At 42.1% G+C, this 15,734-nt stretch overlaps 2 protein-coding genes across 12 annotated transcripts in view; one reads left to right on the forward strand and one right to left on the reverse strand.

Moving 5' to 3' along the window:
- nalcn (sodium leak channel, non-selective) overlaps positions 1 to 10,755 on the forward strand; it is a 112,147-nt gene extending 101,392 nt beyond the window's left edge. Inside the window, exons 35-47 of one of the 4 annotated variants that reach the window (XM_058786187.1) lie at positions 3,822 to 3,928; positions 4,009 to 4,083; positions 4,262 to 4,381; positions 4,952 to 5,020; positions 5,114 to 5,262; positions 5,476 to 5,569; positions 5,800 to 5,932; positions 6,985 to 7,100; positions 8,061 to 8,218; positions 8,427 to 8,577; positions 9,409 to 9,558; positions 9,645 to 9,759; positions 9,904 to 10,755. In XM_058786187.1, the coding sequence (XP_058642170.1) occupies positions 3,822 to 3,928; positions 4,009 to 4,083; positions 4,262 to 4,381; positions 4,952 to 5,020; positions 5,114 to 5,262; positions 5,476 to 5,569; positions 5,800 to 5,932; positions 6,985 to 7,100; positions 8,061 to 8,218; positions 8,427 to 8,577; positions 9,409 to 9,558; positions 9,645 to 9,759; positions 9,904 to 10,046 (1,580 nt within the window). In that variant the 3' untranslated portion in view covers positions 10,047 to 10,755. The remainder of the gene's footprint in view (positions 1 to 3,821; positions 3,929 to 4,008; positions 4,084 to 4,261; positions 4,382 to 4,951; positions 5,021 to 5,113; positions 5,263 to 5,475; positions 5,570 to 5,799; positions 5,933 to 6,984; positions 7,101 to 8,060; positions 8,219 to 8,426; positions 8,578 to 9,408; positions 9,559 to 9,644; positions 9,760 to 9,903) is intronic. The other 3 variants (XM_058786188.1, XM_058786190.1, XM_058786191.1) reach the window with 3 other exon arrangements.
- A 36-nt stretch (positions 10,756 to 10,791) lies between these two features.
- The window catches only part of si:ch211-168k14.2 (phospholipase D1), a 34,740-nt gene continuing 29,797 nt past the window's right edge, over positions 10,792 to 15,734 (reverse strand). For 7 of the 8 annotated variants that reach the window (XM_058786192.1, XM_058786194.1, XM_058786198.1 and 4 more), the window contains 2 exons: positions 11,619 to 11,733; positions 10,792 to 11,321 (listed from right to left, as the gene is read on the reverse strand). In XM_058786192.1, the coding sequence (XP_058642175.1) occupies positions 11,097 to 11,321; positions 11,619 to 11,733 (340 nt within the window). In that variant the 3' untranslated portion in view covers positions 10,792 to 11,096. The remainder of the gene's footprint in view (positions 11,322 to 11,618; positions 11,734 to 15,734) is intronic. The other variant, XR_009272741.1, reaches the window with a different exon arrangement.

Below are 15,734 nucleotides of genomic sequence, written 5' to 3' on the forward strand. Positions count from 1 at the left end.
TGGGCAACCCACTGCTGCCTGCTGGTGAGAGAGGAGGAGGGAAGTGATCCCGTGATGCACGGTTCACCACTCTCCTCCTCTTGAGACCCAGAGACTGAGGAAACTGCTCTTTTATTGAAGTTTTGGGTACCGCTGGCTGCTGGCAAACGAAACAAAAGATTCTCCACCCGGCCCTCCTCCAGGGGAGGGAGTGGTGCTGTCACCATCTCCTCCATCTCTGGGTTGCCCGTCTCAGGGCCTCTTGCACTTGCGCTTACCGCCAGGTTTGGCGGGGCCTGGACGGGCTGGGCGTCCTGCCTGCGGCCGGCTACACGAGCGGGGGTGGCCGCAGCGTTGCCAAAAAGACCTGTCTGCGACACGGGAGCATTCAGGAACTGTACCTTCTTGTGCTCCTTCATGTCTGCTAGACACAGCCAGAGATGGCACTCCTGGACCACTAGCGTGGACATCGCATGACCCAGAGACTGTGCAGTCACCTTCGTCGCTCGAAGTGCAAGGTCTGTTGCAGCACGCAGTTCATGTAGAACTGCCAGGTCGTGGCCACCCTCTTGCAGGTCTTTCAGGGCTTTGCAGTAATGCCATGGCGTGGAGGGCAGAAGCCGCCTCCCCACAAGCTCTGTAATCACTGCCAATTAGGCCTGACGAATACTTGAGGGGAGACACGGGTCACCCCGCAGAGTGGTAGCGGCTGTTGGACACAGTTGCATGGCCACAGACCCCTCCACCGAGGGGATGCCCATCTCGGAGTTGCGTAATAGACAAAATGTCAACATGGTGGAGTCCTTCTTTCTGCCTCTGCCACGATCCAGCGTTCGTCCCGGCACCCAGGGCGGCACACATTCTCGGCGGCCCGGAAAAGCATAGCCGTCATCTCTGGTTCTGGCTCGGACAATGTTACCACACCCGAGAGTCCCCACAAGTCATGTCCCCACAAGAAGAACATGCACCATCCACGAAAGCTTCCTCAGTGTGCTTAATGCCCAGACACGTGAGGCAGCGATCGTGACCATCCTGAGGTGCAAGGAAACGACCACACCCAGAAACGCACGGGTGGTAAGACATCTTTAAAAAGACGCGATCACCCGTGTTGCTCTTTTAGAGAAATTGCTCTTTTAGTGCTGAAGTGTGGCTTTCTGCACGGTCTTGTTGAAGCCGGGAGACCGTGACCACCGCTGCTGTCGCCGTCACGCCCACACTCGCTCGTTCTCTCTGCAACACCGAAGTAGAGAGCAGTAGTGATGCACCACCGCTCGGCTCCGAAGCGAAATGATGAATTAATGCGATGCACCTGCTGCCTCTTATACCCGCGCTGCGGGGTGTGGCAGCCAGATGCGGAATCCGCATGCCAATGTCCATTGGCTTGTTTAGTTACACTCGAAGTGGATTGGTCTCTCTGGCGAGATCCCAATTTGTCAGTCACCGACGTGACTCGTAGTGACTGACTGAAAGGGAACTGCTCACTTGAGGTCTATAGAAATAAAATGTAAATTGTGCACCACCATAATGTTGCTCTGTTGTAGTTTGTGCCATCATGTGTTTGAGAATATAAAAGTAGCAAGAGAAACAATTTAGTGATATAGTTTAATTACGTTGAAGTATAAACTGCATCAGGTTTTTGATTCAAAGTCATAATGCTCATATTTTCTCTGTCAAAGACATCTAAAGATAATTGAAGCTTCTTATTTCAAAAGGAATTTGAATCCTCCAAAATGGTCAAACAGCCACAAAGCGACATGTTGGTGGTGCACAGATAAACGTCACCAGAGCAGCGAGTGTATTATTCAGCAACAGCTTCTCAGTCTCTCATCTCTTTCTTTCTCTCTTTTTTCCTCTCCCTCCCTCCATCTTCCACTCTTCCTCTCCTGGCTAATGAGCCATCCCTGCTTTGCATGTGTTTCCTGAAGCATTTAATCAGCTCTCCTCTGCTGTAGTATGGAGAACAAACTAAATTTAAGCTTTCAGCGGTGGGTACACCCCCAAGGCAATCACACACTTGATAATAACCACTCCACTTTTGAATCAGAAGTTATAGCTGCCTGTAGTATGAATGAGTTTGGGCTCTGTGGGCACTTCGGAGCCAAAGAGAGAAGAGCGATTCTCTCTGTCTCCCATAGATTGACTGACTGATTGATTTGGCAGTCTCAGGCTCTGCGGTGACGGAGGTGGCTCGTTATGTTTTTATGTTAGACTGCCGTTGACTCGCCTGGAAACAGACACTTCAAAGACATGTTTCATAACAGCAGGAAAGAATAAACACAATTATCATAGTAGGCAATTATCCAGGCATATTTTATATGGCAATTAGACACAAAATAATGCTTCAATCTACTGACAAGTGTGCATATTTGATTGATACGTTTTGAACCAAACTCCAAAGGCTGCAATGGACAGATTTTTGGTACTTTTCTATTCTTATTCAGTCATTAAGTACATCTGAGTTGTTCAATTATCATTTTAACCAATAGGAAAACATGCAGCAGTTCTTTGTAAATTACAATAGAATTGTTCATCTATGCTGCCTTTGTAAACAATGGGCTGAACCAATGGCTTTTCGCTATCAGCATGGAAGCAGCGTGCTCTTCCTCCGGTACTGATAACTGAAATCTAATTTTGTTCAAACAAAACAAAATGCATTTTGTGGGCCACACTGCAAGTTATGCAACCTTTCTAATTAAATGTTCCCTCAAAGAGCGATCAGATTTGAATAATGGTTTACTTCCTTTCTTTTTACTTCTTCTACCACTATCAAGCATAATTAACATCCATATATTCAACCGGGCAGAGCAGTCTCAAAATTACAACAATTACTACTACTACTACTAGTAGTATTTAACTGTTTATTTATTTATGTATTTATGTAATTTATTTAGTTAGTTAGTTGGCCAGGAGAGGTGTGCTAAAAAATTTTCTAAGCAATTTATGATTTTTGAGTAGCCGATGAAACATACAAAAAAAAAAAAAAAAAAACATCTTCCAGCAAAAGTGTTATTTTTAAAAGTAAAACCATTGAAAATGCAGTCATTCAAATGAAGCTTAAATAAAATGCAATTATTATATGAAAAACTAAAACTTAAAAAATAGAAATGTTGCCTCTGCAACTAACTGAAATAAGTTGAAATTATTAAGTACTAAAATGATTAAAGATGAATAAATATAATGAAATAAAAAAAGTAATAAAAATGATGAAAGCCCATAACCAAATGGCTAAAACTTCAAATTAAATATATAAAATATAAAGTACTGATAAAAAATATAATATAATACTAAAATGACATTGCGGCAATAATGTTCAGTGCATGCCATATAAGAACTAAAATGAGAAATAGCTATAGAGAGCTGTGGACGGCAGTAGGCGGAGCTTCCTTTGTGCTTCCTGCCAGGTAGTCTGCCTCATAGAATAACAAAAATCAATACCTTAGTCAGCACTCGGCAGAGTAACCACATCAATTCCAACTCCATTGAAACCAGCTTCAAATAATCTGTCTGTGCTTTGTGGCTGTTGAAATGAACTTGTGATTACAGTGTATGATGAATGCCACTCAGACCGCGTGACCTTTAGCTAAAAGACAGCAAAACGATGATGTAGCGGATCTCTAAGCAATGCCAAGGGTAAAGCTCTTACCGAGTGCATTGAATGAACAGTTGAGATGATTTTCTCTCAGCAAGTCTTTTAATTGATGATAAAGGAGAACGTAGAGATTATTGTGAAGGTCAGGGAATTTTAACCAGGTCTTTGTTTTATAACCACAGCACCGGATCATTCAGAAAAGAACTAATTTTCAGTTCTTTCAAAGCTGAAATTCTTTCTCTTCCATTTGCAGAAAACGGTGGATTCCGTGCAAAAATGTATGACATTACCCAACATCCTTTTTTCAAGCGTGGTATTGCAGTGCTGGTGTTAGCACAGTCTGTCCTCCTGTCTGTTAAGGTGAGGAGGGTTACAGCAAAAACATTTTTACTTTATTTCTGCACTAAAATGATCATTTCATTTTTGTGTATGTATTACAGTGGGATGAACTTCACCCGGTTACTTTTCCTTTGGCCACAATGTCTGTGGTTTTCACGTTCATTTTTGTTCTGGAGGTAAAGCTGTTACAGTATATATTTCCAATTCTGCTTGCTGTTCTTTCATGAGTCAGCCCAAGCCAGATTTCTTTCCAGCCACAATAAAAGTTTTAGAATTCACCAGAGGCCTCACAGTTCATGAGGTCTTTCGTAAGTATTGTACGGTCATGACATAATTAAATTTGCTCTGCCGCAGGTGACTATGAAGCTGATAGCTATGTCACCAGCTGGATACTGGCAGAGCAGGAGAAACAGATATGACCTACTCGTCACTTCCCTGGGAGTCATATGGATCATTTTGCACTTTGCTTTACAGGTACATACTAAAATGTTATGCATTTTCAAAGGGTTTTGTACAACACACCTTATATATATGTAAAGATTAACATAATATACTGAAACAACAGCTTAAATTTTGGGGTATTCTGATAAATGTTATTTTATTTTAAACTTTATTAAACATGGTAAAAATCTTCTACCAATTAAAATTTTTTGTGAAACTCAAATATTTACAGTAATTCCAGAATTCTTTTTGAAAAACAGAACATAACAGTACCTTTGTTTTAAGGCACTTACATTTATGAACGTTTCTGTAAAATAAAATAATTTCAACAAAAACTGAATCTGAACATCATCAATTATTATACCAAAGATTATGTAATTTCTAGTGAGCTCCGATACCAAATTAAATCCAATTTTCAGACCAAAAGGCACTCTTGTTTGAACAGTCAAAAAAACAAATGATCTGTTGTTTCAATGTCAGATTCACAAAAAGTACAGTTGTTATAATTTTAAAGTAATATAGTTTTAATTTTTGTTTTTAACTTTTGTTTTGTTGATTTAAATGTGCTTTATACTGTAAATAAACACATTTATTTTTCTTTAGAATGCTTACACATACATGATGGGCACCTGTGTGATAGTATTCAGGTTTTTCACCATATGTGGGAAGCATGTAAGTATGCATAAATATTTACATAAAATATGTGAAATAACATGAGAATTACAGTGCATTTTCCTCCACGACCGAGCTGTCTTGTATTTACAGGTGACGTTAAAGATGCTTCTGCTAACTGTGGTCGTCAGCATGTACAAGAGTTTCTTTATTATCGTGGGCATGTTCTTGTTGTTGCTGTGCTACGCTTTCGCCGGTGTCGTCCTCTTCGGCACCGTCAAATATGGCGAGAACATTAACAGGTAAGCCGTCTTTGTGACACATGGAGGCAGTGATTGGACTGTGTCAGATTTGTAACACACTTACTACCCACGGCGCTGATATAATTGGTGTTGTCTAAACGTTTTGCTCGAATGCCCTACTTGCATTTGAGAGAATCAATTTTCAGGTACAGCTGACAGCATGAGAGGAAGTGACTCTGCGTGAGCTGTTACTTTTTCCTCTCTCGCCAACAGGCACGCAAACTTCTCCACTGCGGGGAAAGCCATCACTGTACTGTTTCGAATAGTCACAGGTGAAGACTGGAATAAGATCATGCATGACTGCATGGTAAGAGATTGGATGGCAGCCCCGTTCTGATCACAAGCAAGCTTGCTCGCTGTGAAAATCATTTAAAAAAAACAGTAAACAATTCAGTTTAAATGAATCAGATAGAATTGCAAATATAAGTGTACAGCGTCTGGTTTCATTCAACATGCTTCTGAATGATTTCTGTTACAAACACATCAGCTGCGAGTCCCATGTGTTGATTATGTTTGTTTATTGGCCTCGTTCCCCAGGTGCAGCCGCCATTCTGCACTCCGGACAAACATCGCTACTGGGAAACAGACTGCGGCAACTATGCTGGCGCCCTCATTTACTTTTGCTCCTTCTATGTCATCATTGCTTACATCATGCTCAACCTGCTCGTAGGTAAGCACCTCTTTCCCCTGACTGCCGACACAATATCCTGTTCCATCTCCTAGGGTGGCATCTAATTTCCTCCCGCTTTAGACACTAACCAAACTAGCTCATAAAATACAATATCCCTGCCCATTCTTCTTCCTGACGTCCTTCCATGTTTATTATCTCTATTTTTGCCAGAACAGAGTGGTTCCTCCCTCCCGTAGCTCAGCACTGGTCACTGCTGAATATGAATGAGGCTTTGAATCACTTTGGGTCAAAGCCTGTTTAGTCTGTCTCTATTCCTCTCGGTTTATGGACTGTATAGATGTGCACACTTTCTAGTCATCAGCATATGTTGTGGTGTGCTCGTGTCCCCAATAGACATATTTAAAAACAACATAATTTTGTTGTTTTTATGTATTTATATTTTTTATTCATTTTTATTTCCGTTTTAATTTTAGTTATTTTAGTACATCAAGTTAGTCTAAATGAAAGTGAGAAATGTTGCTTTGGAAACTATAATAAAATAAGGTTTGAGTTTTTTATTATTATTTTTTTTTTAATTTATTTATTTTTATAAATGGTTTTAGTTTTAGTTAACTATAATAGCCCTGACCTGCACTAACTAGTTTCAACCAGCATAATCTTGATAGTCCTAGATGGTCTTTTTCAGCAGGGTTAGGCCCACAACACTCTCTACAGTACACCACGAGTGTGTAACTCGCACATCACTCAACTTTATGCTCTGAAACATGTCATTGAGGGTGTTAGCTAGTTGCATTCCCAGTGTTGCCACAAGAGCTGCTATAGTGGGTATTAGCATTAACCATCAACATTTTATAGCCTGAAAAGAGGCATTCGAAGGTAACTCTATTGCCCCCTTGAGGTTTATTACAACCACAGCAATGCAAGAAGGCATGTCAAGTATGTACAACAGGATCATGTGCTTGCAATGCATCAGCCAAGCATTCGTGTCTGCATTTGCACACTTGTTTAGAGTCTGTTTTCAGTCTTTTACTTATGTTCTGAGAGCCTAGCTGAAAGCTATCCCAACCATTATCACTTTATTTCCCCCTCAGCCATCATTGTGGAGAATTTCTCTTTGTTCTACTCCACCGAGGAGGACCAGTTGCTAAGCTACAACGATCTGCGTCACTTCCAGATCATTTGGAACATGGTGGATGACAAGCGGGAGGTGAGGAGGAGGAGGGGACGTGCCTGTGATCAGCGGCTGTCAGCGGGGATGATTTTGAGTTAATACCCGCGTGTGCTCTCCGCACCGGCTCTGAAGCCGCAAATGAATGAATCACACGCATCGACATTCTCACCTCCAAATTGTAATTGGAGGTTATTACTGCCTGTCACAGATAGCGAGAGGTGTTGAGCTGTCATCTTCATTAGGTGGAAACAGCCTTATTGAGAGCAGCAGAGAGAAGTACGTGCAGATTTGACCTCCTCCTGTAGGATCAGTAATATCTGCTCGTGTATATTTGAGTTAAATGAGGCACACCAGTCATTTTCTGGCCTTAATGAATCAACCAGCGGTGCTGGGATCAGCTACAAACACTTGAGGCCATAAGACTAACAGCTGAGCACAGGAAGGACTTTGTCCCTAATTAGACACATGAGCTCTGCTCTAAAATCTAGTGAGCTTCCTCAATGCCTGCTAGCCTTCTAAGACCGCACAAACCTCACAAAGCTGATTTAGAACACTCTACATAGGCAACAACAACTTTTGACTAGAGTTTCCATTTGGCTGAAAACCAAAACTGTGAACCGCCTGTTCTCAGGTGTTAATTTACACCAATCAGTAATAGTAGTAATAGTAAAATAGTTAAGTTCTTTGGCAATGAACTGCCTCTTGATATTTCAGCCCCAAAAAAATTACATATTGTTACTCCAGCATCATTTTTGATCACTCTGAAGCTGACATATTCACCTGTTGTAGCTTATCCAAGTTATGTGCACAAAATAGACTGATTTCTGATTTGACTGATTTTCAGTTGCCAAATTTTCAGTGAATTTCAATAAAGTTTGCTGTTAGCGTGTTGCAATACTATAATATGCAAAACAACAGTGCATACAATAATTTCCAAAACTGACCATTTTTCATATTTCTGTTGACTTCTTCACCATTCATGTTTTTTGAAAACAGGGAGTGATACCGACCTCTCGGGTGAAGTTTCTGCTCCGTCTGCTGAGAGGTCGTCTGGAAGTTGACCTTGACAAAGACAAGCTTCTCTTCAAACACATGTGTTATGAGATGGAGCGTCTGCACAACGGAGGAGATGTCACCTTTCATGATGTGCTGAGGTTAGAAAGGACCATTAGTATTCATTACAGCTCACAAACAAAAGGAATCTTATCACAACAAAACAAAATGTCCTATTTTGATATAGAGGAGTTACTGTCAAAACTAGAAAGAACAAACCCTGAAAGGGCCAGTCTTTCGCTAGTGTTCATATTGGCCACTAAGCTTGTTCAGCAGCTTGTAGGAAGTCATTGATGGCGTATGTTTCAGCATGCTGTCATACCGCTCAGTTGATATCCGGAAGAGTCTTCAGCTGGAGGAGCTGTTGGCGCGAGAGCAGCTTGAATACACTATAGAGGAGGAGGTGGCCAAACAAACCATCCGTATGTGGTTAAAGAAGTGCCTCAAACGCATACGAGCCGTGAGTTCACACAAACACACTCCTGACACTTCACTGATATTTACCCCAATGCACTAAAAACAGATCAGCTATATGACAGTGACTATATTCACACTACATCTCAACATGGCCCGAATCTGATTTCACTTTAATATGTGGAAATAAATCCATATTGTACATTTTTGTTTTCTTTTTGGCTGTGGGTCTTGAACAGTCAGGTGGGAATTTATGCAATACGTCTAACTTTACAATGTGACATTAACTTCCTGTCTGAGTGAGTTTTTTATTTTTCTGCAGTTGTAAATATCTCCAAAGACTGAATATATATATATATATATATATATATATATATATACCAAGACAGTTTATTCATAATACTCCAAATTGGAGAAATTGCATTGCACATTATGATGGAATAACAATATTTACTGAAAAGCTCATTTAAATAAGTTATTTAAATGTGAGGTGGGAAAGTATTTTCTGAGATTTTGCTATTCCTCATTCACAGAAATAGGAATTGGTGCCCGAAATAGCTGCCTGGAGGCGTTGCTTAAACAGGCACTGAGTGAACTGACTTTCCTTGAAAGGGACTTTGCTATCTCTTCTCACAAAGAAATCTGATTTGAGCAGGAAATCACAATTAGGTGCTTTCAGCTTGCCAAAGTCAAAGCTATAACCTCACACAGATCCACTTATAGGATCACTGATATAACTGCTGATATTCAGTTAAGTTGCCTTTATTGTCATTGTTCAATAGAATTAATCCCATATCAGCATAGTGGCAGATAGAAGCTGATATTAGTCATGGAGGATGAGCCGAATGAAAACACTGACACCACCTTCCTCCTTCAGAAGCAGCAGCAGTCATGTAGCATCATTCTCAGTCTGAGAGAGAGCCAACAGCAGGACCTCCGACGCCTGCTCAACCCTCCCAGCATTGAGACCACCGTCCCCAGTGAGGAAACCAATGCCCATAACCAAGACAATCCCACTCAACCAGAGGTAACCCTAACAGTGTCTGTTCTTCAGAGACTCTGTGTGTCTCTGAGTCTTCATTCTAATGAAATGATTTGAAATGACTGACCCAGCAGAACAGCGGCCTGCAAACCTTACTGAGCCCCACCCTGTCCGACCGCAGCGGATATCGCCAGGACTCCGCTGACCGACCCCAGAGGAAGCTGGGACAGTGGCGACTTCCTGCAGGTCAACACCAAACACTCACACTATTTAACATGCTCTTACATTTACAAAAGTGTTGCTTTTATCCAATGTCCTATATGCACATTGACGTGTTTGCGTGGCTGGTTAACCCGTGACTCACATCGCAGTCTTGTGTTTGTCCCGCAGGGCGCACGAGTGTGAAGTCCATGGTGTGTAAAATGAACCCTGTGAGTGATGAGGCCTCCTCGGGGTCAGAAGTCAAGAAGTGGTGGACTCGCCAGCTGACAGTGGAAAGTGACGAAAGCGGCGATGACCTCATTGATATCTGAAGCAAAACTGTGTGCTAATTTTTTCAGGTTTTTCTCTTAAGAAAGGATCATTCAGCTAAATCTTTTGTATTGGCTTCTTATATGGCATAAGCCATGATCCTCTGTTAGATTTAAGTAGGCGAGTCTACGCTGCTTAAAGCATCACCTGCACCCGTTCAAGCCTCTTTTTGCTTATTAAAAGACAATTAATGTTGGTTTCAACCAAGTTAATGCTCACTCTGCTGTGGTGGAAAATGTTCATTGAGCATTGTTTTATCATTAAGAAATGTCTTTGATGAAAGAGCAGCTGTAAAGTGTCCTCAGGAAGTTTATGTAATGTAATATAAGAGTCTAATAATCTGAAATCTAGATGTAATGGTTAGGGAATTCACATGCTTTATGTGACACACCTAACCAAAGCCATAGCGTTCTCCTTGTTTGTCTTTGTGCCACCATAATTTGTCTTCATTACATGGGTGTTTGTAAGAGCCACAATTATCTTGTGTTTTAAAACTGTGGGCTTACATTTTATAAAATGCAACTACTTGCTTACATTATGGCAAGACAGTGAATGTAACTGTTTTATGTCTACGTGACTGTGATTTTTTCAGATGTTTAATTATAATAAAGCTACATATGTACGTTATAAGATTAATTTAAATAATATATTAAAATAATGTACTTAATATATTTTGTAAAAATGAAAACTGCAGCAATTATTGCGTGCTTTTAAATTAAAAAGTGTCTGTGATACTACCAGAAGTGGTTGTATTGTATATTTTAAGCATTTTAATCATCAGGAAGATCTGAAAAGAACTATGCACATATAAAGAATAATTACTGGAAGAACAAAGTTAATTATTTACAACAGCTGCAGTGTCCATGTATATTTGATTAAGAGAGTTCAGTTATAAACCTACAGGGACAACAGACAAACAGCAGAAGAATGAAGGTTTAGACATGCATCTATAGAGAGCTCAGAGGTAGTGTTTGCATGCTACTGACAGCACATATAGCATCTTTAAATGACATGCATCAAAAGAGAGGACAGCCATTAAAGGTTCAAAGAGTCTACGTCCACAGCTCGATGGGCATTATTCCCTCTTTAGAGTTGAAGGAAGGGAAAAGGTTCTCTTCAGACAGAAAGTACAAGGGAAATTGGACCAGAAAGCCTCGTATCTTCTTCAGTTCGGCGCAGGCCTGTGCTGGGTCCTCTATAGCCATGCAAGGACGTGACATGTAGTCTCTCAGAATCTTATAGTTCAGGACTGCATCAGTGGGCAAACATCTGAAGACCTGCACAGATAGTCAGTGATGGTGACTATTCCCAATTAAGCATGTATATATATATCTGATATAAAATACCAGATCTGCAGCAATTTATCTAATATTAGACTGCAGAATCATTTCAGTGACACAAAGGTAGAATCAGTGCAAGTAAACATCCGGCTCTATTGGCTGAGCCGGTTAATCACATTTCTAAGATCTGTGATAAAAGGAAGCTCTATTCTAAGAATGAATCAAGGGCTATTTAGAGCGTGCGGTGAGGAAGGTCAGTCCTGTGCTCTTTCCTTTTCTGAGTGATTTATTTACCTTGTCATACACACTGGCATTCTTGGCTGCAGTCACCATCCAGACTTCCTTGTAGAATCGGTCACTGATGGGATCACTGATGTCTATACTGTCTCCCAGTAAGCCAAGTACAAGTCTAAAAAAACAGATGGCATTCACATTCAAAATAACACTTTGCAATGTAATACAGCAAAAAATAATACATTTAAATAAATTGGTTAAATGAATCAGTATATAAACTAGTTAAAATTTCACCTGAAAAATCAAAAGAAAAAAAAGAGAAATATTTACCACAGAGATTTTTTTAGAACTGTATTTTAGGACAAATATATATTTTATGCAGTGTATAATGCAGTACATCTACATTATTGTCGTAAGAATTAACTACACATTCCCAACAAAATTAGAATTTTCCAATAAAGCAAAAAATTTGTGATATATTATTTAAATTGATTTGATTAAATGAAGTTCACAACGCAGGTTTGGGAGGAGCCTAATCATCCAGTCCTGCCAATCATCGTTTCGACCGTATATAAGCAGCAGTCAGTGTTCCGTCCAAGCGACTATTCTTCCGGCATAGTGGCCCCGCCCTATTCCGTGAAACATGTCCCACCCTGACGAGCTTCAGCTGTCTTTACACAAAGTCACTATCTGGAGAGAATCCAGCAACTGTACCTCCCACCCACCCTCAAAAGGCTTCCAGTCGACCGTCTAAAAGAGCTAGGCTAGCCTCGTTCAACATGGAGGCCGAGACAAGCTCGAGCTCTACCAGCGTTTGCTCCCCGGCCGCAGAACCTGCACTTGCACCTGGGCCCGCCCCTGCAGCTGTAATCCCCACCCCCCAACCCAATAGGTCTTGCGGCCACGGTCTTAAGCCCTTTGCTTTCACAGGCCAATTCAGCCCCTCAAACACGCTCCCAAGCTCCCACCTTTGCCCTTGCCCACACCATTGTTCCTCCTGTCCAAACCCAACTTTTACCCACCTCAGATTTGCTCAGCCTCGCCCATTCCTCACAAAATCCCGCTCCTGTCCTTCCTCCTCCTACTATCTCCGGAGCACCCCCTAGGGTGAGGCTGCCTCCACAATCGGGTCCCGCTCCAGTCTCTTGTTTGCATCCCCCCTATATTTCCTTATCTACTTCTTTCCTTCTACGAGCACAGAACCCAGCGTGAGGCTGCCTCCGCAAACGGTGCCTGCCTCATCTTTTCCTCCTGTCAGCCTTCCTCTCTCTAACGTTACTCCAGCCCATCCTCCATCCTATACTCTCTACACGACTGTTCCAACAGCAACTCCTGCTCACGCCATTGCCATGGAGCCCCCATCCGTGTCCATTCTGCTTCGCACCCAAATCCTCTCAGGTATGGACGTGGACTTGGCATCTCTTCTATCTCGCATCCCGCAAAAAGATTGCAATCGATCCCTGGACTGTGGCACTTTTTCTGTGACCCTTAAAGATTCAGCCTCTAGCTCCAATCGTATTCTTTCACTCGAGGAATTCGTTCTAGCATTTGGAAAATATACAGACGTAATCTGTTCAGTTTTTCCAAACAGGCGTAAGGAGCTAAATGATTATCTCTCTATTATCGCTGACTTTTCTCTGTCATTCGGTGGCAGCCACTTTTACACTTATCACAAGCTATTTTCAGCTAAATGTGCGACAAGGGTCGCACAGTGGAACCAGTGCCCCTACTGGGGTGCCCTTGACTTCGATTTGTATAATCGTGTCTTCCTCGGCTGTCGTAACATCTCCTGTTGTAATTGTAGGTCTCTCATCCATCAGTCCCTCTCCTGTCCACTAATCACTCAAAATTCTCCGAACCCACAGTCCTAGCCTACCTCAGAATCTATCAAATCTACATCATATGTGCCACAGTCCGGGTCAGATCGCTCTGTCCCAGTTAAAGGTCGTTATTCTTCCATTCCAAATCGCCAAGTTTGCAATAACTTCAACGATTTCCGCTGTTTGAGGCAAAAATGTTGTTTTCTACATGTGTGTAATTTCTGTGGCAGTGTACAAATCTTCAGCAAAAAAACAAAGATCTAGAAAAATACCTCTCTTCTCCTGTGAATGTCTCAATGTTATCTCTTGAGCTAAAAAAATCACCCTGACAAAACTTTTACTTTTACTTTTACTATTTGCTTTCCGGCCTAAAACAAAATTTTGATCCCGGTCTAGAAAGCCTTCCAGATGCCACTTTTGTCTGTAATAACTTACAATCCACCCTGTCAGAACCAGACATCGTAGATTCCCTCCTCGCAAAAGAGGTGGATTCTAATTTTATGATCGGCCCATTTGACCCCCCCTTTATTCTCTTTATGCTATCACGATGTCGCCCAAGCAATTCAACTAATCAAACCCGCTAGCCGCGGAGCATGGTTAACAAAAATTGTCATCACTTCAGCTTTCAAAGTCATGCCATTAAACCCCGATTTCTGGCATCTCTTCAGAGTATACTGGCATGACAAATACTATTTTGCCGTCCGCCTGACTTTCGGTTGTAAAAGCAGCCCAAATATTTTTGACACGCTTTCCCGAAGCCCTGTGCTGGATCCTTGCTAACAATTACAACATCCCCTATCTAATTCATCTGCTAGATGATTTCCTCATCGTATCACCCAGACATTCTCCTCCGGCCGCCCACCTCAGCACAGTTCAAAGAGTTTTCTCCGAACTAGGCATTCCAATTGCATCCGAGAAAACTGAGGGACCCGCCACCTCCCTCGAGTTCCTCGGAATTCGCCTTGATTCAGTCAAATTCCAAGCCTCGCTCCCTAAAGAGAAAATCGACAGAATTTCCAACGGAATTAATAACACGCTCCCAAGCTCCCACCTTTGCCCTTGCCCACACCATTGTTCCTCCTGTCCAAGCCCACCTTTTACCCACCTCAGATTTGCTCAGCCTCGCCCATTCCTCACAAAATCCCGCTCCTGTCCTTCCTCCTTCTACTTCTTTTCCAACTATCTCCGGAGTGCCCCCCAGGGTGAGGCTGCCTCCACAATCGGGTCCCGCTCCGGTCAGAAAATCGACAGAATTTCCAACGTAATTAATAACCATACTTCGGCCACAAGAATTTCCAAACGCGACCTTCTTTCCTTGCTAGGCCACCTAAATTTCGCTATGAGAATCATGCCCCAAGGCCGCCCTATCTCCCACCTTCTCTCTCTAGCATCCTCTGTCCCCGGCTTAAATGATTTAGTCACCCTGAGCAGATCTCAATCTCTGGCATTTGTTCCTTAATCAATGGAACGGCCTCACCTTTTTCTACGACGCCCACGTCGCGCTAGCCACCGACATGAACCTGTTCACCGACGCAGCTCCCTCAGTTGGATTCGGGGGTTATTTCCAAGGTCGCTGGTTCGCTTCCACATTGGCCTCCCGAACTCCTAAATTTGAAACCGTCCATCTCCTCCGCTCTATTCAAGCTCTACCCAATCGACATTATGGGGGAAAGAATGGGCTTCTAACAGCATCCTCTTCCATTGCAACAACTCAAATAAAGGCAGAAGCAGTTCCACGGAAATCATGCCTTTTCTAAGATGTTTGATCTGGACGTCTGCCTGCAACCAGTTAACAATTAAAGCAGTCCATAAACCAGGTTGTAAAAACTCAATTGCTGACTTTCTTTCCCCGTTTTGCCTTTCAGAAATTCAGAACATTAGTTCCTCAGGCAGACCAGTCACCCAAACCAGTGCCTCCTTATTCGGACCTGGCGTTCCAGTAAACCACAATCTCCTACATCTTCACGACTTATCCACCCATCTCATCCTCCAAGCCATTTCTCCAAGAACACTCATACTGGACAGCTTGGAACTGTTTCAAAACCTTTCATTCTCACCACAAGCTTCAATTTCCTGACTTCTCTCTCACAACTGTTTCTTCTTTTGCAACTTTTCTCCACCACTTCAAACAGATCCAACCTGGCTCCATAAAAACATATCTTAGCGGTATCCACTTTTTCCATAAACAAATTTTCTGTCGCCAGTGCCCCGCCATCAACAACCCTCAACTCTCCCTGCTTTTAAAAGGAATTGGAAAATTTTTGTTTTAGATTCTCGCTTGCCCATCACCCGCAAAATATTAAGCAATTGCTTACTCATCCTTCGTTCAGGTTACCACTGTGAAAACACAGCCAGA

Source organism: Onychostoma macrolepis, chromosome 09 (assembly GCF_012432095.1).
Source record: "Onychostoma macrolepis isolate SWU-2019 chromosome 09, ASM1243209v1, whole genome shotgun sequence".
In the NCBI taxonomy this organism is placed as follows: domain Eukaryota; kingdom Metazoa; phylum Chordata; class Actinopteri; order Cypriniformes; family Cyprinidae; genus Onychostoma; species Onychostoma macrolepis.